General features: G+C 36.7%; 1 protein-coding gene across 2 annotated transcripts in view; it reads right to left on the reverse strand.

Moving 5' to 3' along the window:
* Positions 1 to 25,282, reverse strand: part of GLRA3 (glycine receptor alpha 3) — a 181,539-nt gene that overhangs the window by 14,978 nt on the left and 141,279 nt on the right. For both annotated transcript variants that reach the window (XM_039243238.1, XM_039243239.1), the window contains exons 7-8: positions 18,133 to 18,347; positions 2,069 to 2,212 (exon numbers count right to left, since the gene is read on the reverse strand). In XM_039243238.1, coding sequence (XP_039099169.1) covers positions 2,069 to 2,212; positions 18,133 to 18,347 — 359 coding nt within the window. The remainder of the gene's footprint in view (positions 1 to 2,068; positions 2,213 to 18,132; positions 18,348 to 25,282) is intronic.

Genomic DNA, 25,282 nt, shown 5'->3' on the forward strand with positions numbered 1-25,282 from the left:
ATTCTTTTTAAGGAGGAACCAGAATTGAACATCTAGACTTACAATACAGTCTATTATATTACCCATTGGATACTATTGCTGTTGGATGTGTGGTAGGTGTGGAAAATGTCTGAACTCTTACCCCTCATTTGGACACCACGTACCTCATACTTCTCAGCATCTGGCTGATGTATTTTATTATATTTTTGTAAAAGTTTATTTATTTTTGAGAAAGAGAGAGAGAGACAGAGTGTGAGCAGGGGGAGGGGTAGAGAGAAGGAGACACAGGATCTGAAGCAGGCTCCAGGCTCTGAGCTGTCAGCACAGTTTGATGCAGGGCAGGGCTCAAACTCAGGAACCATGAGATCATGACCTGAGCCCAAGTCGGATGCTTAACAGACAGAGCCACTCAGGCACCCCTCTGGCTGATACATTTTAAATTATATAGAAAGGAGGAGAGAAGTAGAGAAATGGGAAAGAAGTAGAGAAAAGGCAAAACAGCAAACCAAAACGAGAAGAGGAAATAAGTATTGCTTTATTTTGTATTAATATTAGAAGGAAAAATGGTCTTTATCAGTCATTTAAAAAGAAAGAAAAAAAACAGAAGCTTTACCCTTATGACAGAGAGTTTTTTGTCCTGTGATAGTGTTTCAGCCAGTGCCAAGTATCATGAGAGAAAGGAGAACAAGTGGGCAGTAGGAGGAAGAAAGAAGGAGAGGAAAGAGGCAGAAAAGGAATGAGAAAGGTACAAGGACACCAGTCCATAGGGCAGTGAGGGGGAGAAGGAGATAAAGTTCATCTCCCCATCCAAATGTGTTTCAATATACAAATAATGTGCTTTTATTTCCATAACAACTTGAACCAATATAAGCTCAAGCACTGCTTTTGTCCCAATGTATTGCTCAGATAATCACAATCTGATGTTCCTTCCATGCTATTGTAAATTGGGTATTTATTATGATTTTGGAGAGTCAGTTAGACACGACTGAATACACTAGTGTGTTAGAATATGTTTACTGTTCAGTACTGAGAGATCATGGGCTGAGGGCTTTAAAAATTTTACGAATATATAAATTGCAGCAAATAGTTCAAAAACGATAAGGAATCCTTATAAAACTTGAATCCTTTCAACATCCTTAAAATTGCACACTATATGAACCAAACTACCCTGTTGAAGATTTGAGCATGTTTTGACTTAAATATTCCAATATATTGGATTCTAGACACAGTTTCTCCTGTGCACACAACCTTGACATTTCTCTATTGTGTATGAGTCCATTTGCTTTTAAATGTCACTTGGCACATTCACATTAAAAGAAGTAAACTCATGGATATGCTGGTCAATAGAAACTTTCCCTTACAGAAAAGCAAAGGGGTTTGATTGAACGTATGTGCACATAAAGAGAGATGACATTACAAGTCTTATTAGAGGGGAATGACCCCATTCTGCACATCCAAATTCAATTATGAGATTACTTCTACAACTTCCTGTGGTCTCCTAATGATGCTCTAAATACAATTTCTTTTAGGTTTCATTTAACAGGTGTAACCAGGCAAAAATAGCACCTTCTATTGTTTCCCATAGAGCTTCAGAATAAATAACTTAAAAACATGAAAGTATGCATAAACAAGAGGTCACATAGTTTTGAATGAACATCATAGCATTAATAAATAGATAATGGTTTATGGAAACAAAGGAATAAGTTTGATAAAAGGAACAACTTTAATAGTTATATTTGATGACATGTTAAGTATGACCATCACTAAGACCCCCACGATGCAAGTAAGAAATGATATATTTTGTTAATAGAAGCAAAAAATGGTGTTGTTCCCAGGAAATACATTAGAAAGAAGTTGATAAAGTTCTCATGTCACGAGATATGCTGTGTAACTTAGACCGAGACGTCACCATTTTCTCCCTGAAGCTATTTTTGACAATGTCAGTTTCAATTGTACAAAACTAAAAGAATATTCATGTAATTTGGTCCTCAGACTCCATTTCCTCTCTGTGCCACTGCATTAAATGTAACAAATTTACTTTCCAGTGAAAATCGGTATCCCAGTGAACCCAACGCATTTAATCACCTACCTTATTCTTTCTCTTTCGCCGAAATCTCAGAAGTTCTTTGTGTTGTCTAGATACAAAATTTACAGCTGCGTATTCCAGAAGTGCTGAAAACACAAAAAGGAGGCATACTGCCATCCAAATGTCAATAGCTTTGACATAGGAAACCTGACCGAGAGAGAAACAGAGAGTGAGCAAGTTGGCTTGTACTGTTATACAAGTTGAGCACAAAACTGAATGTCTGATTCTAAATTGTACTCTCTATATCATTTTGAAAAAGAAAGTAATAAGACCAATACTTCTTGAACTTAATAAACATTTTCTAGAAATTAATTTTGCAAGTCTATATATTAGTCATACATTAAAACGTATGTATGTTTTGCTAAAGTTTGTTCAACTGAGGCACAAGACCAAACATATGATTAAGACAAAATAAGTTGGAAATGTCATTTTACCTTCAGTGTAGTATGGAATAATGTTTGAAAGAAGTATAAAGTAACACTAAAATATAGATAGTGTCATTTACCTGTTAGTCCCATGTTTTCTTCATTTTTTTTTACTTTGAAATAATTTTAACATTAACAAACATGTTGCAGGAACAGTAAAAAACATAAAAACAAAACAAACAAAAATCTCCCAAGTTCTCCAGTTGTTAATATTTGACCAAATGTCAAATATATTTCTCTCTCTCCCTCTTTATCATTTATGGCTTTTTCTTTGAGCGTAATTTGCATACATGATGCCTCATTACCTTAGAATACTTAGGTGTATTTTCTAAAAGAAAAGGGCAACCTCCCCCTACATAACTCTAGTACACCCTCAAAATCAGATTGATGTTAATAAAACGCTACTATCAAATCCGAAAACCCATTCTCATTTCAGCAATTGTCCCAATAATGCCCTTTCTAGCAGAAAAACATTTTTCCTTCCAGTCCAGATTTCATTTAGAATTATATATTGCCCCTTGGCATCAGATCTCTTTAGGCTTCAGTGTGGAACATTTTGGTCAGTCTTTTTTTTTTTTGCCTTCTGTGACCTTGGTATTTTGGATAAGTGCAGACCAGATGTTTTTTGAGTGTCTCCCACTTTTGGCTTATATGATGTTTCCTCACTTTATACTCAGGTTATGGGATTTTAATAGGAACAGTGATGCCCTGTTCTTCAAGTGTACCATATCAAAAAGCACTCAATGTTCATCGGTTGGTTAAGACACTGTCCACTACGTCTCTCTACTATAAAGTTACCAATTTCTCTTGAGTAAATAAATATGTTCTTACTCATTAAATTTCATCCATTAGACATTAAGGATTTTTATCTGAATCAATTATCACAATGATGATTCCCACATGTGGATTTTACTTTTATTAGTTAGCATTCTACAGTAAGGGAAGTTTCTGTTTCCCACATTATTTTTATCAGTATAGACAAATAATGATTTTGTTCAATGCGTTGTCATGCATTAACATCATTATTTTGATGCTCACATTATACAGATTGGGTTGGGAGCCCCTAGAAGTCAGGCTATGCATCCTTTTTGCAAGTCTTCATCATGATTTGAGTGCTTTCTCACTTTCCAGACTCATCTATGATTTCTTGTTCCAGTATTTGATTGAGTTATTTCTTCAAGAATCCTTTTTTTTTTTTTTTTACCAAAGAATGACTTTTAGAAACCAAGGATCGGGGCACTGGGTATGCTCACTGCTTCCCGGGTATAACTACTAATAGTCCTTCTTAGCAGGCAGAGTTAGGAATGATATACATATACACACATACATGCATAACTAATATATATGATACATATCACTAATGTATATATAATATAATTACATAATTTATGTATAATTAATATATTATAATGTATTATATAACAGTGTAATATATTATGATTATAAATGTAACATATATGTAACATATCTGTCTATCATCTATCTCTGTATCTGTCATTTATCTATCTATAGTTAAAATATGAATTCACATTGGCATCTCTAATTCCACTTCAATATGACAGGGCTCTCTTTAGCTTTCACTCTTTTCACTGAAGTGACACTTTTTCGGACAGTGACAAGCTTGTCTCTCATTATTTTTAACATATATTTGAAAAGTCTCCTTGTATGTAACTAAGATCTTAGTTCTGTTGGCCACCTCCAGTCTGAGCCCCATTAATCCCAGATGCTTTACTGGCTCTGGTCTCACACCTGAAGTCCCCACTGGCTGCCTTGGTCATGACCGTGTCCTTGACCCATGGACTCTGGTCTTGCCCACCCCAGTCAGCCTTGCTGACTTTGACCCTTAGCTCCACAGGGTCTTTCTGTCTTCTGCCACCTCGAAGGTAAGAAAGAGATATCAAGAAAGGAAAATGAGAAAAAAAGAACAGAGAACTTTAAAAATTACTACTATTTTAATAGGAAAAAAACACAAAAAGAAGTGAAACAAAGGAAAATAAAAAGGAAGAAGTATGTCCCTATTTCCTAGAAACAGCTTCTAACAGACCAAAGACCTTCAGAGGGAACAAGTCAACAACCTTTAAGAAACTGCTTTAATTTTTCTTTCAGCTTAATGGGGCAGTGATTTGAGGATGTAATTGAACAAATATTGCTGTATATGTCAGTTGCTTAAGGATGAAATTTTTCTGTAAGTTTTCATATCTTATGGAATATGTGTCTGTATTACGCACAGTGTTTTATCGTGAAAGCAGTGTCAGTAAAATCATTTTTTGTGCCGTAAGCATGAGACAATTCATTTTGTTATATACCTCAGACATGTCAATTAGATGTGGGAAAAAACATTCTCTCATTTGCCAGGAATGAGATTAAGAATGAAAGATATTTATGTGAAGTCATTTTTTTTTAACATTCTTCCCGGAAAATGGATATTTATCTAGAACTTTGCTTCCCCACTGATAGAAACAGATGTCCCTTCCCTAAGAGGATGTGGATCCAAGAAAGCAGAAATATAGACTAGATGTAAGCAAAAGCACACTAACTACTGGAACTCAATGTATCTTAGGGATCAAAATCTTACACCTTAAAATTTTGACAATGTCTATGCTGTCTGTATATTCTGTATCTTTTTCTTTCTTCATTCCTCATATCTAGTGACGTTATTTTTGTCAAATGTCAACTTTTGGAAATCTCGATCAAATTTAGGTTGTAGTTTAACAGTGGGGGGTAGTCTCTGATGGGGAGAGCTGTCAATAATACAGTGGAGAAAAACCTCCCTCCTACCCTTCTCAGTTGGCCCTTTAGGTCTCGGGCTAGACTTCACCCAAGTCTCATCCAGAATCCGATGTATTTGTGCCTAACTGAACACTCTGCACTGTAATTGCCTATTTTTGTTCTCTTTCTCTTCAGAATCTCTCCGGGAAGATGTCATCTTTGAGTTGTTCACCACCACAATCATGTTTGTCCTGTGTGCACATAGTTGCGTTGCTGAATAAGTAGACAGATAAACAAAGGTGCATAATGTTAAAATATAAGGGAAAAATGAATCGCAGATGATGATTCATGTGGAGATTCACTTTCTGAAGTGATGTTTTGTCAATATCTTGGGATGGAATAATTATCTTTTAAAAGAGATCATTTTGGGGGTGCCTGGGTGGCTCTGTCCATTAAGCATCCGACTTCGGCTCAGGTCACAATCTCATGGTTCGTGGGTTCAAACCCCGTGTCAGGCCCTGTGCTGACAGCTCAGAGCCTGGAACCTGTCTTTGGATTTTGCATCTCCTTCTCTCTCTGTCTGTCCCCCACTCACACTGTGTCTGTCTGTCTGTCTCTCTCTCTCTCAAAGATAAATAAAACATTAAATAATTAACAAAAGAGGTCATTTCTTAACACTTACAATGGTGTCAACCTACATATGAAATATGCCAACAAGGGGGCCCTCGACATCTTCTCCTCTATCTTAAGTGTGACTTCTAGGCAAAGACAGGAACATACTCATTTTATTCCAGTGCTGTACTAAGTGTCCAATTGTTTATGGAATATAGATTTAAACCTCATGAGTTCTCCAATTTGTCAAAAATCTTTGGCGGCCCTCAAATACATACTGTCCTGGAAGATATAATACAGATTTCAAAAATGCTGTCTCAAGCTACACCACTCCTGGAAGACGATGACTCATAAACTATGTGCTCATTCTTTAACAACCTGAATTTATAATGACGTGAACCAGAGATGAATCAGAAATTTAATTTCCGTATTAATCCAATGAATATTTGCGATGACAACAGAGGTATGTAAACATCACTTGTGCCTGCCAGGGTTCTGCTCATTGTGAACAGCTCCCAAGTGTTGAGCCTTCAGGGCTTACTTTTCTCATCCTCTTCTCTGACCTCCTTTGCCAATTTCAACTCTTTTTTCCTCTTCCATGCCCATCGCTCATCTGAGTACAGCAAACTCAGCAGCTGGGGAGTGTGGAACTCCAGGGCTAGTAACTAAAATATTGACAGCAGTTCTTACTCCAACATGCACACAATATACTCATGATATACAACACAGCCCATGTGATTCAGAATTATCACCTTCTTTCTAGCCTCTACTGGTTGCTGCCCCTTGGGGCGCTCTTACTCCAATCCAGAGGTGGTTCCTTCCTCCTCGGAACCACCTTGTCAACAGTCCCAACGTCCAATGTGCTGCTGGAACCGTGATTCAACTTTAAGCAACAGTCTCTCCTCAGTATTACCCCTTGACCAGGAAAGTATGACAAAATAAAACCTAAACATTTACTAATTAAATGTACTGGTCAGGAGGACCTTTGTCCTGGAGACCTGTACTTCAAAGCCACCGTATGAAGATTGCTTCCTTCTTGGAGCCCACTCTTCCCAGGACTCCCATGACCCATGTTCTTCAGGTTTCTCTCCCTCTGCTCTACCGCACTCTGCTTTGGGGGCCCTTCCTCCTCGTCCTGAACTCCTCAGGGTTACAGTCCAGCCACTCTTCTATTCTAACTTTGAAGTTTCTCACTAGTCAGCCTTATCCATTACCATGGATTCAATTCCTCCTCTGTGCTCATGGACCCCAAATCTTGCTTTGCTGACTAGACTACTCTCTAGCCAGGTTTCTTACCTTTTGGATGTTTCATGGACCTCAAATTTACTCTGACTCAAAATAAAAGCTATGGAGCACCTGGGTGGCTCAGTCAGTTGAGTATATGACTCTTGATTTTTGTTCAGGTCATGATCCCAGGGTCGTGGGACTGAACCCTACGTTGGACTCCACACTGAACGTGACGCCTGCTTAAGATTCTCTTCTTCTCTCTCCATCTGCCCCTGCCCCCTGCTCTCTCTCCCAAATAAAACATAAAAACAAATAAGAACAACAACAAAAAAGCTACGAATCGCTACCAGACTCTACCAAACAAACAGCAAACAAGCCCAACTGCCTCTTCTTCCTCATTAAAAAGCTATACTCGAAAGTTGTTCGTATCCACATGAGCTGTTCGCTATTGACACTGTTTTCTCATATCAAAGACCCAGCCCTGTTAATTATACTTTTTTCTATTTCTGAAATTTATCATTTTCTGTCCTTCCTACTGCCATCCCATTGATCTCAACCACAATAATCTGTTCTTCAGTCCCTCAACTCTATCCTTGATATAACAATAAGAATTTAATTTTACATTCAAATCCATGTCTTCTTCCACTTAAAACTCTTCATGGAATTTCAATTAGTTTAAAGTCTCAAATCTGTTTTAGGCCAAGTCCTTCACGATTGGTCCCCCACCTTACTTGTATTGTCACATGCATTCAATCTTTTTTTTTCACTCAACATTTATTGAGCAACACTGATGTGCCCAAGTTTGGTTCTTAGAATGTAGTTACAGAGATGAATGAGATAAATGAAATCTATCTTTAATGGAAATTACATTCAATTTGGGGAAATCAGACAATAAAAACAGAGATAATTTAAAAGAAGTGCAACAGAGAAACCACAATGGGGTAATGGGAAGAGAAGGGCAGGGTGAAGAGAGCTATGTTAGATGGGGATGGTCAGTGAAGGCCTCTAAGGATTGATATGTACCATCTTATGCCACTTCTTTACCTGCTTATTATGCTCTAACTATACTTGCCTTCTTTTATGTTTCGGAATCTGAAAGCAATTGACAAACTTCATCCTGCCTCAGCAGCATTTCATCCCTCTTATTTCCGTCTGGAATACTCCTTCTTTACTGTACCAGAATGCTTTGTGGTTAACTTATTGTGCCTATGCCCTCTGAAGCCATTTGATTTTGCGTTCTCGGATTCAGAAGAATAATTGAGTTGCATATATTTCAGACAACCCTTCATAAAAATAGTTATTTTTACCCTAGCTTTTTGTAAGATTATTAAGTAGCAGCAATTTTAGAACACATTCCTTTACGAGTTCATTGGGTGAGTTGTATTACAAGTATGGCACCGAATGGTGTAGTCAGGAAGACTGCCAAGATACATGCCTTACTTCACCCCACGTCAAGGTGGCAGAAAGGATTGCACCCGGGACAGATAACCTTAGACTAGAGCTCACAGATGGCAATGCGTTCGTGGTGAATATTTATTAGACTAGAACCCAGACTACTTATTTATAGTAGATTATAGTTATTAAATTATAAATTATAACCCAGACTACTATTAGTCACTAGTTTCTGGAAACAGAATTTTAAAATGTGTTTACAAGCCACACAACTTAAATTTAAGAATAAGAAATTGAGGGGGGAGGAGGAAGTAATGGGCATAGTGGAGGGCACTTATGGGGATGAGCACTGGGTGTTGTATGGAAACTAACTTGAGAATAAACTATTAAAAATAAAGAATAAGAAATTGATTAAACCAGAACCAGGAGCTGGAGTCACAAAATCTCATACAACACTACATGCTGGAACTCCAGGGAAGGGAAGGGAAGGTAGATTTTCTAGCAAACACTTGAGGGTGAATATTTTGTCAATTCTCTTCCCAATCTAGGTTTGCTTTTTTTGAGAAAGAGGGAGAGCAAAACATCACAGAGTATTGCTTTTGATTAGTTAAAATATTCCTTTCATTAGGGTGATGTTTCTGCCTTTAATGGCAGTCACTCCTGGTGGATACTCCCAGTTCCTCAGAATTGTCAAGTAAACTGTGACAAACCGTTCTGGCCCGGGGAATGGATAAATGACTCAAGCATACAGCTAAGTGCTTTTCTTCTGAGATACGCTGAAAGATTTCCTGCCTGTGTCACCGCTGTTTTTCCTGGGAAATTTATTCCTTAATCTTGGTTTTGTGAAGTCCAGATTGTGGTATATTTGATCCCACATTTCTCCCTGGTGTAAAGCCTGCATAAGAACTTTGCCTTTTGCAACTTTTATAGGACAAAACATTAGTCTCAAAATCATTTTGAGCTTCTTTTAAGAGCTAAGGTGAAAGAGAGACAGGAATAAGAACAAAGGAAAAGAATAAACACTGTTTAAAAAAATTTTTTTTAATGTTTTTTATTTATTTCTAGGAGAGAGAGAGAGAGACAGCGTGAGCAGGGGAGGGTCAGAGAGAATGGGAGTCACAGACTGAAACAGGCTCCAGGCTCCGAGCTGGCAGTCGGCACAGAGCCCGACGCGAGGCTCGAACCCACGAACCGCGAGATCATGACCTAAGCGGAAGTCGGACACTTAACCGACTAAGCCACCCAGGCGCCCCTAAACACTGTTTTAGAAAAAGGGTTAAAGGAGTATGAAGTAGATATTGAAAAACTCGAAGAAACTATCTGGAAGACTGTCTTCTTAGAGCACTAGGCAGTGAATCGAACAGCACAAGATTCTGTGAACTTTGCCATTTATCATCCTGGCAAGCTACTCCCAACAGCCCAGTCTAACTGATGCTGCATTCATACTGATTATGACCCTCAGAACCCTTAGAAAATGAACGATGCTTCAAACACAGCATTTCTTTTCTAAATAAAGGTTTTTATTTTAAGAAATGAAATCATGATATGGCAGGGCTGCATTATTTCCTAAGTAATGGAGTTGGCCAATCCCTCCAGTCACCAGATAAGAAAAGTACAATCAAAAAGGCAAAGGGATTTTGGAAGGTCATCTAGTTATCTCTGACTTCTGCTTCGGTTATGGGAGTTTTTCTCATCGCTTCTGCAGGGTAAGGTTGTTATGTTTAACGTTTAAATGAAACTGTAAAATCTAGATATCAGTGGAAATGCTTGCTAGATGCATGCTGTTAGTTACCGGCATTTCTTAATATATTATCTCTTTTAACTGCTCAATTAAGGTCGAATTATACCTGTGACTTCTTTCCCCTCTGTATTTTTGTACTGGAGGCTCTGTATTTCTGTAATATTATCTTTGGTTTAACCATATACCTTCCTAATCCCTTTTTCTCTGAGGTCTAAGATCTTCATTTACAACTTCAAACAGGAATTATAAAGACAGAAAACCTGTTAGTTGCTTAACCACACTGATTTGGGGACCATGTTCTTTATTCCACTGTTGAGAGGGAGTTTTACATCCATTTTTATCTGTCTGGAAGGCTTGTGGTATGATTCTAGGATATACGTGAATGTGGAAAAGGGAGTTATTAAGACATGTAAGTGGCATACATTTGTTTTTCTTTTAAATTTAGTTTGATGCCAAAGCCATTATATTTTATCATTTTTTACATTTCAACTTTGCCACTTGACTATATGCTTTTTCATAACTGTGCCATCAGATTTAAAAATTTATGCAGTGGCTCTGCCTCTATGTCACCTATCAGAGGACATGCTTGATACTTGATACTTTTCAGCTTAGGGAGACCTAATAAGCCAAGAAAATGTAAATTTATGTTAACCAAGTAAATATGATTCTAAGATTAAATGTAGAACCAGGGATATCTATCAATTTCTATCCTTATTATAGGATCTACCCTATGTTTAGGAATTATTTGTGTATAGATAATACATAAAACATTAATGAAACTGGATGATATACACATGCATTATATTCTGTGATTTTTAACAAAAAAAGACATGGAGAAATGATTCTTTTATTTCCTATGCTTTTTGAAATTTTTTTCTCTTTTCCCTAGGTGAATGCAATATGAAACCAAATTATTAGTATACTTGATACATTTAAAAAAATAAATGTATTGCTTGCATCAGATACGGTATTATATCTTAAATATAATTGCTAATAGGGTGTCTGGGTGTCAGTCAGTTAGGCATCCAACTCTTGGTTTTGGCTCAGGTCATGATTCTCGCGGTTCGAGAGTCTGAGCCTCACATCAGGCTCCATGCTGCTGACAGTGTGAAGCGTGCTTGGGATCCTCTCTCTCCCTCCCTTTCTGCCCCTCCCCTGCTCACTCTCTCCATCTCTTTCTCTCAAAAATAAATAAATAAACTTTAAAAATGTTTAAAAATACATAAATAAGTAAACATAATTGTTACAATTTTCTTACATTCATACATTAAAAATAAACCTACTTGAGCTATATCTGTACTGAACTTGACTGAAGTAATTTTACTTAACCGTATTTTGAACAAATATTGGTATGTTGCACTTAAATGGTGAAGACCAAAACATTACTGACAGTAATAGTTATTGCTGTATTAATGGGATTACCACACAGTCCCCTCTCCCTCATTTATATTATTGCTAGCATTTACAACTTACTGTCCTTTATTTGCTTTTTCTTAAGTTTATTAATTTATTTTGAGAGAGAGCGAGAAGCACAGCAGAGGAGGGGCAGAGAGAAAGGAAGAAAGAGAATCCCAAGCAGGCTCTCTGCTTTCAGCACAGAACCAGATATAGGGCTCGATCCTACGAGAGATCACGACATGAGCTGAAGTCAAGAGTCAGACACTTAACTGACTGATCCACCCTGGTACCCAAGAAACTTACTCTCCTTTAAAACTTCATTTTTTTTTTAGAAGAATGAAAACTAATTAGATAAGAACCCAATAGAGAGTATAAATCCTCTAGTTTTTTCTCCATCCCTGTCTTTTCAGTGTAATCTCACATACAGATCTTTCTGTGCCCACACAACTATGGTATCCAAATAAAAATATAATAGTTCAATTGACATTTTCTAGCATTTGTAATCACTTCTACAAATTATGTTTTTAAGAAGAGTAAAAACTTAATATAAAAGCTATATTTGTTATATCTTGTAAAACCAATATTTTTATTACACCGTAAGGTAGATACTTTCAATATTTAATTTTTTCAGTAACTTGGTGATTCTCAGGTGGAAAAATATGGTTATACACAAGAGTAATTCACTTGACTTTTTACAGTCTCTTTAGAAAGACATGATAAAAATGACAAACTCTCTTGTTTTTCAAGTTTAGACTGAGTACTAAGTAAATGTTTAAAAGTTCTTGTCTTTAAACACCTGCATGATATTTACTCAGTAAACACATATCCTATACTGACTTAGGCTCTGAGGATAGAACTATAAAGGATCTTTTGTTCTCTCAAAAATTTACTTCTAAGATAAACAGCTTTTAGTCCAGAATTTGAGATTTTCAAAGGCTACAGGCTTCTGAGCTTCTGGGAAATATTTAATTAACAATCCACCTTTGAAATTTCAAGTGTTTCTTATTTTCTATCATTTAGTAGCTCTGCTCCAAATGAGATGGCCATAGTGGTGAGGGCAGAGAGGGGGAAATTCACATAGAATCTTCCAGGAATTCCTCACTCTTTCCTCTCTCCATCCCATTTTCTCCTCTTGTTTTCTTGAGTATTTACTAATATGGCAGAGTCAGGTCTAGGAAAAGAGAAAGTTTTAACCAATCATTGTCCCTAAGGCAGAGAAGAGTATTTATTGATAATCCTTTTTTTCTCCTTTCCTGTTCAAGGCTATCCTCTGGGTGGAGTCCACTCCCCCACCCCCTTGACTTGCCTTTGGCTACAAGACTAGGTATGACTTAAAAAATGAGAGCAGAAGTCACTGTGTGTCAGTTCTGGGCAAAAGCATTGCAAGTCTCTGCCTGCCTTCCTGCTTTCCTATACTCTTCCGTGAAAAGAGGATGCTACCCTTACCTACAGCCCCAAAATGGGGAGACACAGGGAGCAGAACCTACTCCACAGCTTAGATCCAAGCCCACCCAAGTCAGCCAAACTCAGACACACCCCGAAGAGAGTTACAGGCAACTCACAGGCCGTGAGCAAGGATACATGTGGCAAACCATTGAGACTTGGGGATTGGTAGTTATACAAAATAACTGCAACATAACTATACGGAAATAGTTTGGGCCCTAAGACTATATTGTTTAAGAGCTAGGGTTTGGATGAACTTGGAGTCTAGAGATTCTCTGGCCTCTGCCAAGCTTGTGTCTGGGTGTGTGTGGAGGGGAGGGGGGGGTGTGCAGGCACACACATCTATCTGTTTAACATGTTATCTTCAAATATCTCTGTTATGACAATAAGGTTGAAACTCATTTTAAAAAAACTAATCTAGGGTGTACATGGCAATTTTGTGTACCTCTGCATGTGATATAAAACAAAACATGCAACAAAGCTGGACCTTTGCTGGTCCCAGTGAAAGAGAATGAAAAAGGGATGGGAGTAGGATTCCAAGAGAAAATACCTGATCTTTGGAAGCAGGAAAGAAAGGGTAAAGTGTATGTCATATGCTGTATAGCTGAGATCTTCCCAGAGTTCCCCAGTGCAGATTCTTGCTAGAATTTGTAGTTTCCAAATTAAAATGATATTTTGTCCCTTCTACCAATTTTCTCTATCCTGAGCCATCTCTATATTTAATAAAAAGTATAATTCCCTCAGTGTCAAGATTTTAACTAGGTGTTAGTATAGATTAAATATATACTCAAAAATAATTAAATGATTAATACTATCTTCTCTTTCACCTCTGATTAAACCTAAGTCTTCCGGGGAAGATTGCTTTTCCACATCTAAAAAAACTCACAAAGTGTTGAGAACTCAAAGAGTTTCGGAGTAAAGTTTAAAGGTGAGTGGGTCTTGTCTTTAATTCAGAAGTCTAATCTATTCTGTGTGTGTGTGTGAGAGAGAGAGAGAAGGGAGAGAGAGAAAGAGAGAGAGAGAGAGAGAGAGAGAGGAGGGTGGGGCAATGTCCCTGGGAAAACAAAACAAAAAGAAGCCTGAATCTGAATATTCAGGTTCATTTCCAAATGGAGGAGGGCCAACCACAAATACACCTTTTCCCCTTCTTTCTGAGTGTTCTTTCTTTCTTAGGAAAAATCATCTCTATTTTGCTTTCTGATCCATCTATAGGTTTACTCCCTGAAGTCTGAGACCTGAGTGCCCCCTGTCAGAACTTTGGAAGTTCTGACTTTTTGATAATTCCATGTGGCTGTCTTATAAACATCTCAAATGAACATATTCAACCATAGATCAGTTACCTCCCCCAAACTTCCTCATCAGCTAACTATTACCACTGTTTGCCCAGTTACCCAAATGCCACTCTTGACTCCTGCCTTTTCCTCACTCCTCAAGGTCCAGTTCATATGCAAATCCTGTCTATTTCACTTCCAAATACATTTTCTTTAAAACACCTACCTCTTTCTAAATACATCCACTACTCTCCACTTCTACTGCTACCAATTTAGCCAGACCATCACCTGCTCTAGACTACAATAGTTTGTTTGGCAGTTTCTCTGCTTCGACTTCTACCCTTTCTATCTGATCTTCAAGTAAAAGTCAGAATACTACTCCTTTCATTAAAATCCTCGCAAAATCTGCTAAAAATAAACCTGATCTCTACTAATGTTTATGAGACCCTCCATGATGTGACTCCATGGTCAGCACCATTTTTCTCTCTCACTTGTTCTGCTCCAAGCACACAGTGTTCAAGAGTGTCCCTAAAGTCATACAACTTTTAAAAATTGCTGGCAACATGGATGGACCTTGAGGGTGTTATGCTTAGAGAAATAAGTCAGGCAGAGAAGGACAAATATCATATGTTTGCACGTATAGGAGGATTAGGAGGAACTTAACTAAAGACCATGGGGGAGAAGAAGGGAGGAAATGGTGGGGGAAAGGGAGAGAGGAAAACCATGAGAGACTCTTGAATGCTGAGAAACAAACTGAGGACTGATGGATGTGGGGGGGGAGGGAGGAGATGGGCATGGAGGAGGGCACTTGTGGGGATGAGCACTGGGTGTTATATGGAAACCAACTTGACAATAAACTATTTGTAAAAAATAAAAAAATAAAAAAAATAAAAAATTGCTGGCAATAGACTGTATTATCACCCTCTTCTGGTCACCTAATGCCGGCACTGCAGAAATGCCACATAGTTCCACCTTCCAAGAAATGAATCACAGGAGTCTTTTTGCTTTGGGCTATTACATGCTTGATTTATTAAGGCCCTGTAGAGAGGGCAATGCAACACGAAATAACAGAGAGGAATCCTCTCGGCTCTGCAGTTCTCAAGGTGCTGGCTAAGGTACATCCTTTGAGACTTTACAATTTTCTACCCTGAGTCTTACTTGATTGATTTCCAAGCTCCTTCGTATCCTGCAGTAGATATACTGGCACACAGCCTGGACAAAACACCAAGCAATTATCATAAGTTAATGATTTATTGTTTCTTCCCCTCTGTCTGATAATCTTCTATTGGTTTCCTGAATTTAATTTCGTTTTCCTACTGTCTAGAGTTTGTCAGTAGGAGAATGGTGGACATGCCAGTGGTAAGATTTTCAGGCACCTTAAGTGTTCTTTTGTGAGGTTGACAATATAGCAGACCTGAAGGTATATGATTTAGTCATCTGTTCTCAAAGGCAAGTGTGTGCCCTCACCTCTTGCCTTTCCAGCATCCCAAAACCAAAGAATCAGGATGATCTTTTCTAATAGTTTAATTCTGGTTGTTTATCCTGGATCATCAGTGTGTCCCTCCCTGAATTCTAATACACATAACTGAATATGTTCTGGGCTCAGTCGGTTAAGCGTCTGACTCTTGATTATGGCTCAGGTCATGATCTCACGGTTCATGAATTCAAGTCAGACATCGGACTCCACACTGATAGTATGGAGCCTGCTTGGGACTTTCTCTGTTCTTCACATGTGCTTTTTTCTCTCTCAAAATAAATGAATAAAATTTAAAAAAATAATAACAATATGTTCAACCTCCCATTCCTTAACTATCATGAAGCCTCAAATGATATGGTAATTTTCTCTTAAGATATCACTTTGCTAATCAATTAATTTTGTGGGTTGGAATTAAATCTGTTATCACATTTCCCGTGGTCATTGTCTCTATGAGCTAAGAGATGTAGAGGCTTGTATACATTTATGAATGTAATTGAACTCATGATTGAAAATTTATTCCTTCCCTGAGATCATAGTGAAATTAATGACTTTAAAAAAAAATCTTTCTTATATGTTAAAAAAGTATAAAGACATCCCAAGATTTATTTCCTTTAAAAAAAAAAACGTTTTGTCTCCATTCTTTGTTTTTTTTTTTTTAATATTGGTTACTTTCTTCATTTCTCCTTCTTCCGCTCAGAACTTCGTGCTCTCCCAATCCTGCCTTAACCTCTGTATTCAAATGTCTTAATACTGTGCCTCATAGAAGCTGTTGCACTCTGAAATGGAGCATTTTGTTCTCTTCTTTCTAGTTGATAACTTACAGAATGAGTGAGCTTTCACTTCTGTTTAGCTCATGAAGAAAATCAATGAGTAAACTGGCAATTTCCTTTACAAATTGACTGTAGGATTTCAACTATTACTCAGAGCCCTTGAAACATTTATACATACACAAATAAGCACTGAGACTTATTAATTTAATCTTATAAGCAGACTTCTAATTTTCATCTGAACACTATTTTACAAAGCACTGGTTGATATGGACCATTTTGAAAATTCAATTAACTGTCAATAAAAGTAGACTTTACTTCAAAAGACAACCATTAAACTTTATCTAAGCAGAGTGAGCATTGTTAAATGTCAAGTTCTTCCTATATGAAGTAACGTTTTAGTGATAAAATGTCCTGCCATCAGCTTTTATTTATTTAGGTATTTTAGTCTAATAAATTGAATCATACAATGTGATTCAGTAAGAGTCAAGGAAGCCATGACAGTAGATTTATAATTTGCTTGGCATTGGAGGTAGATAGCATCAAATGCACAAGAAAAGTTACTATAATTCTATTACATCTATATCATCGTAATGAAAATGATAGTGAAGCTTGTTGGAAGCTAGGCAGGATTCCTTAATTTAGGTACTAGAAATTTTTCTTAGAAGTCATTTAGGAGAGGAAAATAATTTTCTATTGCTATTTTGTTAAATGGATTAAAAGAGCTTCCTATGTTTTATTTCAGCATATGTTGTAAAAGGAAATATTGGGTTGTTCTACCACCTTCAGAGAGAGAACAGTTTATTTTAATTCTGGATGCTCAGCATGGACTAAAATCATATTAGATAAGCTTTCCTTTATATTAGCCTATGGCAACTTAAAACCCAGAAGAGAAAAAAACCCGCAAAAATAATAAATGCTACCTACAGCACTATGGGCACCCTCATATAATACTTGTGGGAGTGACTGCTGTAAATATTTCTGGAGACACATTTGGCAATACATATAGCTATCAGTACAGTGATTCCAGTTCTAAGACTTTATACTAAAGGAAAGTGCAAAATATATGTAAAACTACATATATATGGATATACAGTTATGTATATATATACACACCACACACACATATATATTCAGGAATATAACGTTCATCATATAAATGTTCATTATTGCATCAGCGCTTATAGTAAGTATATTACTATAGCACATCCATACAAAGGAGTACTGGGCCACCATGTAAAGTTACTATATAGGTTTAACTTACACACATGTTTTATAGATCCCTAAATGTTTAAAAATCTATAGAAAATTCCATAATATATGAGTGTTATTGATATTTAAATAACTGGGAATCATGACACAACTGTGAAGACAAGATAGCATTGGTTTACAGAAATTTTTCTCCATCTATTTCTGTGCTTTACAATTTTTTTTTTGCCTCAGTTATACATTACCTTAAAAACTAATAAGGAATACTACATGTTATTGAAAAGGAAATGACAAAAGCATGGCAACTATATGTATGTGAATTTTCTAATGTAAAACTATGTTTATATCTATAAATATTTGTCGAAATGTATGTATAGGTCCATTTAGCAGACTTACCTTTGGTAAGGATGCTCGTGATCCTGAACTCTGTGTGGTCATAGTCAGCACAGTAGTTATTCCCAAGGCTACCCTGGCTGGAGCAGCATCCATATTGATCCAGAAAGAAACCCAGGATAGAATCACGATCAGGAGACTGGGAATGTACATCTGGATCAGATAGTATCCCATTTGTCGTTCAAGATGGAATCGCACTTCTATGCATGTAAATTTGCCTGGTTGGTTGTAAAATAAATGCAGCAGTTGGTAAAAATAGGTCTTTTATGGTATCAAATGTCACATTTGTTTTTCATATTTTGTCCTAAAATTTTCCATGACAGTGAGAAGGGATACTAAGTCATATATGCAAATTAGTTTCTGAGAAATAGTTTTCTTCTTTTTCTGTGAGCATCTGAAAGCAACATGAGGGTATACTTTCCAGGCAATAGTTTGTAATCTTATTACTTCACATTTAATTAGCACTTCCTACTTTGAAAGTATTCAAACATCTATTATTTTACTTGATTCTAGCAATTGTTTCTGAGACAGACAAAAAAATATTTGATTGTGTCTGGTACTTTTTGGTACTTATTTGGAGCCAGGTGCTATTTGGTCCAGGGCCTTTACATTTACTTTAAGGTAAGTGCTGGGGCACCTTGGTGGCACAGTTGGTTAAGCAGCTGACTTTGGCTCAGGTGATGATCTCACAGTTTGTGAGTTTGAGTCCCACAACAGGCTTTGTGCCGACCTCTTGGAGCCTGGAGCCTACTTTGGATTCTGTGTCTCCCTCTCTCTCTGTCCCATTCTGTGTCTCTCCCTCTCTCCCCCACTCATGCTGTGTGTCTGTCTCTCTCAAAAATAAATAAAACGTAAAAAAAAAAGTAAGGCTAAAGGATAAATTCAATTGAAGATGAATATTTCCTTTAATGTAATTTATGTAAATTATGCATTAATGGAAACTATTAATGCAAAACTGAGCAAAACATGTTATTGTACATCGCTAAGTTTGAACATAATTTAAAAACAAACTAAAGTAACCTGATATATTTTTGTTCTATATATTTATGACCCGTGTCTCTATTATGGTAAGTAATTAATAGAGGAATAATTTATGTCTTAGTTAACTATTTGTTGTTAGTTCTGCTTATTCTCAGGCTATAGTCCTTACCACTATTACCATGTTATCTCTCCTTAAAATAACTGTTTATCTGAATAACCAAATTCTTGGTTTTATTAAGGTCAGTGATTTAACATGCTGATCTTTTTTAAGTGACATTCTCTGATCCAGCTGTGAATGAGAATCAAGGAGCACATTCCAAGAAAAGTGCTAGTGTGTTCTTAGAGAAGTTTAGGTGCAAAATTTCTAGAGTTGTGCCTTGCCCCAGGTGCTTCCATGATGCATGGGACAGCCTCGAGATGAAGGGACGGGATTTCAGAGCTTAAAATTCCTAAGAAAGTTTCAGAAACTCTGGGAAAGTTAGATTCCACTCTTAAGTGTTTAGTGATCAGAAACATACATGCAAGATATCTTTGATCCTTTTATCAATTTATCATCTTCCTACAGAATGCCTAGAAATTCTTGAACTTAAAAATAACTTTGTATTTCTAAGGTTATTTTAAAATATAAAATAATGAAATAATGAAATGAAATATGGTAAGAATAACGGAAACATTTTCATGTTATTACTATTAACAATCCAAGTAATCTCATGACACAATTGATAATAAATACTGACATTTGGGTATTTTGAATACATTCTCTAAGATCCATGTAATTCTCAAAGATTTTTCTTTCATTGCGCCTTATAAAGAGTGATTTTGTAACTCTCACTAGGAAGAAAAATAATGGTATTTATGTATATATGTGTATGTGTGCTTCTAGAGAAAAAAATGAACATGTTATACAAATTCTGACAGGGGCACCTGGGTGGCTCAGCAAGTTGAGCGTTGGTCTTTGGCTCAGGTCATGATCTTGCAGTTTGTGAGTTTGAGCCCTGTGTTGGGCTCTGTGCTGACAGCTCAGAGCCTGGAGCCTGCTTCAGATTCTGTGTCTCCCTCTCTCTGCCTCTCCCCTGCTCTCGCTCTGTCTCTCTCTCTCTCTCAAAAGTAAATAAACATTTTTTAAAAATAAATTAAAAAACCAACAAATTCTGACATGGTAGTGCTAGTAAAACAAGACTGGAGCTTCTTTAAGCATATTTATATTTTGACAGTAATTTTATTTTATTATGAGTTGTTTAATTACTTCACTTTTCAGAGTTAAATTTTATTTCCTGTAAGTGATTCAAAATTTATTTTGATTCATTGATTCGTTTTCTAGTTACAAAGAAAAAAAATGCATTCTAATCTCAACTTTCCTTCAAAAGAACTAGAGACATTTAAAGAATTATTATAATTCAATGATAAAAAGACAAATAATCCAATATAAAAATGGGCACAAGGTTGACTATTTTATGAGAGTTGAGCTTTTTATTTGGGTTATCTGTAATTTGCAATTGAAAGTGTCCTGGCTGAGATAGATCAAGCGAAAAAGAGAATCAAGTTATTAAAATTGGGTGTGAAAGAGGACATTGCTACTTGGAGAAACAAAGGGTTATAAAAAATACTATGAATAACTGTATACCAATGAGTGGAATGTCTTAGGTAAAACGTACAAATGTATAGAATGACACATATTACTGAAACTGACTCAAGAGGAAATAGATACCTGAATAGACCTATAAAAAGTAAAGATCTTGAATCAGGCATTGTAAAACTTCACACAAGGGAAAACTGAAGACCAGGAAACTTCACTGGTGAATTCTGTTAACCATTTAAAGACAAATTAATAACAATCCTGCATAAACCCTTCCAGGAAATAGATGGTAGGGAATACCTCTTAATTCATTGAGTGAGCTGAGTATTACCCTGATAGAAAAACCAGATAAAGACATCACAGGAAAACAATGCATATAGCCAATATCTCTTATGACTATAAATACAAGAAAACCAGAAAAATACTAGCAAACTGAATCTAACATATGAAAAGAGCTATACACTGTAATAAATTAGAATTTATCATGGAATGCAAGAGAGTTTGGTTTAGCCCTAAAGTCAATATAATACACTATATTTTAGAACAAAACCCAAAACTATATGGTCGTCTCAATAGAAGTAAAATTTTGTCAAAAATCCAACCATCTTTCATAACAAACACACTTAAACTAGATACAGAAGGAAATTTCCTCAACCTGATAAAAGGTGTCTATGAAAAACTTATAGTTAATACCATGCTTAATGGTGAACACCTGACTGCTTTCCTACCAGATTCTGGAACAAGGCCAGAGTCCCTTCTCTTGCCACATCTATTAAACTTTGTAGTGAGAGGCTCTAGTCATGATAATTAGGCCAACAATTAAGTAAAAAGCATTTAGGTTGAAAAGGAAGTAGTAAAACTATCTCTATAAGTAGAAGACATTACCTTGCCTATGGAAAATCCTAGGGAATTCACTAAAATTCTAGTTGAACTTCTGAGTTCAGCAAAGCTAGAAGATATACTATCAGCAGACAAAAATCAGTTGTGCTTCTCTACACTAGCAATAAAGATTAAAATATCAGATTAAAAAACAATTTCATTTATAATGGAACCACATAAAAACAATAAATAAATGTAATGAAATAAGTGCAAGGCTTCTACACTAAAAAAATACAAAACATAGTTGAACAAATTTTTAAAAAATTGGAACAAATGGCAAGTCATTCTGTAGTCATTAATTAAAACATTAAATATGACTAGATCAAAATACTTCCATATTTTTCTACAAATTCATTGCAATCTCTCTCAAGATATCAACTAGCTTTTATGCAGAAATTTACAAGCTGATCCTAAAATTATTACGGAAATGCAAGGGACCTAGAATAACCAATACAGCCTTCAAGGGGAAAAAGAACAAGTTTGGAGGACTCACATTTTCCCATTTCAAGACTTACTACAAATCTACAATAACTGCAAAACATGGTCATGTTATAAATTTAGATATGCAGATCAATGGAACAGAACTGGAAGTCCAGAAATACCATTTATGGTCAACTGACTTTCAACAAAGGACTAATGCTATTCTGTAGTGAAATATCAGTCTTTTCAATAGATGTGCAGGGAGAACTTTGTGTTCACGTGCAAAAGAATGAACATCTACCTCATCTCATGCTATTCAAAATGGATCATAGACCTATGTGCAAATGCTAAAACTACAAAATTCTTAGAAGAAGGCATAGGGGTAAATCTCTACGACCTTGGGAGTAAGCAATAATCTTTTTAATATGATACCAAAATCACAAGTAATAAAAGGGAAAAGGTTATAAATTTGGCTTCCTCAAAATTAAAAGGTTTTGTGCTTAAAGCTGACACAATTAAGAAAGTGAGAAGACAACCTACCACCTGGGAAAAAGCATATGTAAATAAGTACCAAAAAAGAGAAATAACTAAATGAGGAAATGGGTAAGAAAGTCAAATAAACATCTTTTTCCAAAGAAGATATGCAAGTATGATTAAACACATGAAAAGGGGACCCCGGATGGCTCAGTCCATTGACTTCAGCTCAGGTTACAATCTCATGTTTCCTGAGTCCAAGCCCCACGTAGAGTTCTGATATGATAGCACAGAGCCTGCTTTGGATCCTCTGTCTCCCTCTCTGCCCACACTCTCTCTCCCAAAAATTAATAAACATTTAAAAAACAAAAACACATGCAAAGATACTCATCATTGCTCATTAAAGAAATGTAAGTCAAAGCCACAAGAAGATATTGCTTCATCCACTAAAATGGCTATAATAAAAGAGATGAACAGTAAGAAGGGTTGGTTAGGATGTGGAGAAACTAGAATCTTTATTTGTTGCTGCAAGGATTGTAAAATGGTGTGAATACTTTGAAAAATAGATGGGCAGTTCTTTAAAATGTTAAAAATAAATTTACCATATGATCCAGCTTTCCACTCCTGGTTATATACTTAAGAGATTGATATGGATCCACCCCAAAATATGAATATGAGAGTTCATAAGTGGCCCATAGTGGGAAATACTCCAAATGTCTATCAACTGGTGAATGAATTTTAAAAAATGAGGGATATCTATACAATAGAGCACTATTTGGGAATAAAAAGGAATGAATATGGAAATATGCTACCACGGGGATGAATCTCAAAAAGATTCTTCTAAGCTAAAGAAGGTTATGACAAAGAGCACATATGATTCCATTTACATAACACATCCAGAAAATATAAAGCTATAGAGGCAGAAAGCTGACTAATGATTGCCTAAGGCTGCTGGATGGAAGGACTACTAATGGATATGAGGTTTATGTTTTTTAGGTGATAAAATGTTCTAATATTACGGTGATCGTTGCACACCCCTGTAAATATACTAAAAATCATTGAGCTGTGTTCCTTAAACAAGTGAACTTTATTGTACCTAAATTCTATCTCAAAAGAGTTGTATTTTTTAATGTTTATTTATTTATTTAGAGAAAGGAGAGAGAATGTGAAAGTGCAAGTGGGGGTGCGGCAAAGAAAGGGGAGAGAGAGAACCCCAAGCAGACTCCATGCTGTCAGTGCAGAGCCCCTGGGGCTCTGTCTCATGAACAGTGAGATCATTATCTGATCTGAAATCAGGAGTTGGGTGCTTAACCAACCGAAAGCCACCCAGAAGCCCCTCAATAGAGTTGTCTAAAAAAAATTTCCTTTGTTACAAGATGAACAAGGTCTGAGGATCTAGATAACATGGCAACTAGAGTTGGTAACAGTGTACTGTATAATTGCAACTTGCTAAGAGAATAGAACGTAAATATTTTCACATACACAAAGGTGAGTATGTGAAGTGATGGACGTGTTAACTAACTGAATAAGGGGAATCCTTTCCCCGTGTATACAGACATTAAAGCATCACGTTGTTCGCTGATTCTCCTATTATTTTATGTCAATTATGTCTCCACACAACTGGAGGGGGAAAAAGCCTGCTTACCGATGCAGAGCTAAAGGGGTAGATCTGCCCCTTTAAGGGGGAAGGTTGTAATATTCTCACGTGTACAGACAAATTCTCCATGTTCAAACTCACTTTTTATTTATTTTTCTCAACAAATACTTGTTGAGTTTCTACATACTTTAGCAGACTCCAGAAACACAGAAATTGACCATATAATCCTTGGCTTTAAAAACTTTTTGTGGTAAAGGAAACAATACATAAGTGAGCATATAAATTAAAGACAAAATTTTAGGCAGTGAAAGCAGTAAGTGGAAGGGGGAATTTGAGCATTTAACATATGCTTGTTATGGAGTCATTTGAGCGGTCCTGAAGTATGTGAGAGTATTCAGTTTGGGACAATTTGGGGAAAGAGTGTGTAGAAGAATGTATGTATAGAAGAATAAATGTATGCAGAGAAGACCATGTACAGAAAGAAAAGCAAATACAAGGCCCCAAAGCAGGAATCAGTGGGTGTACGTAAGAAAAGAAGCCACTGTGGCCAAATTATAGAGGACGGGGGAGAGGTAGAGGGTCTGGAGAGAAACCAAGTTTGTGGCACTTTGTAACAGCAGCCCTAAGAAGCTAGTCCGTCTGCTGGGAGCCACACTGGCCTCTCTGATGGCAGTCACAGCAAGGAAATGGCAGTGTTTGCACAGCTCCTGCTGTGAGAAATGAAAACTGGTATCTCCTTCTGCTACTATTGGCTCATGTTGGAAATAAGCCTGCTGGTATTGACCAGGCCTCACAATATTCCATATCAGACTCATATTCCGAACACAGATACCACATAAGGAAAAGCATATTCCTGCCTTTACAAAAGAGATTTTAGATGAGAGCTCTGTGGGTGATTGTCAAAAGCCTCTTCCTATCGGCCTTGCATATCAAAGACAATTGAGCCTGGCCCCAAGACAAAGAGCCTAATTTAGAGTTTAGGAACAAACAGGGGTAGAACTTAACACTTACAGCTTCTTCTAACTGGTGATGTATGGCAGTCCCTTCCCCAAGGCATACCTTCTGCAAACATCCTCCCTTACAAGTGGCTGGGATGAGGATAGAAAAGAGTAGCTAACACATAACCCAAAAGCAAAAGGCTTGGGGCGCCTGGGTGGCTTAGTCGGTTAAACGTCCGACTTTCGCTCAGGTCATGATCTCGCGGTTCGTGGGTTCGAGCCCCGCGT

The sequence above is a fragment of the Hyaena hyaena genome, unplaced genomic scaffold (genome assembly GCF_003009895.1).
Source record: "Hyaena hyaena isolate Hyena2069 unplaced genomic scaffold, ASM300989v1 scaffold_226, whole genome shotgun sequence".
NCBI lineage: Eukaryota > Metazoa > Chordata > Mammalia > Carnivora > Hyaenidae > Hyaena > Hyaena hyaena.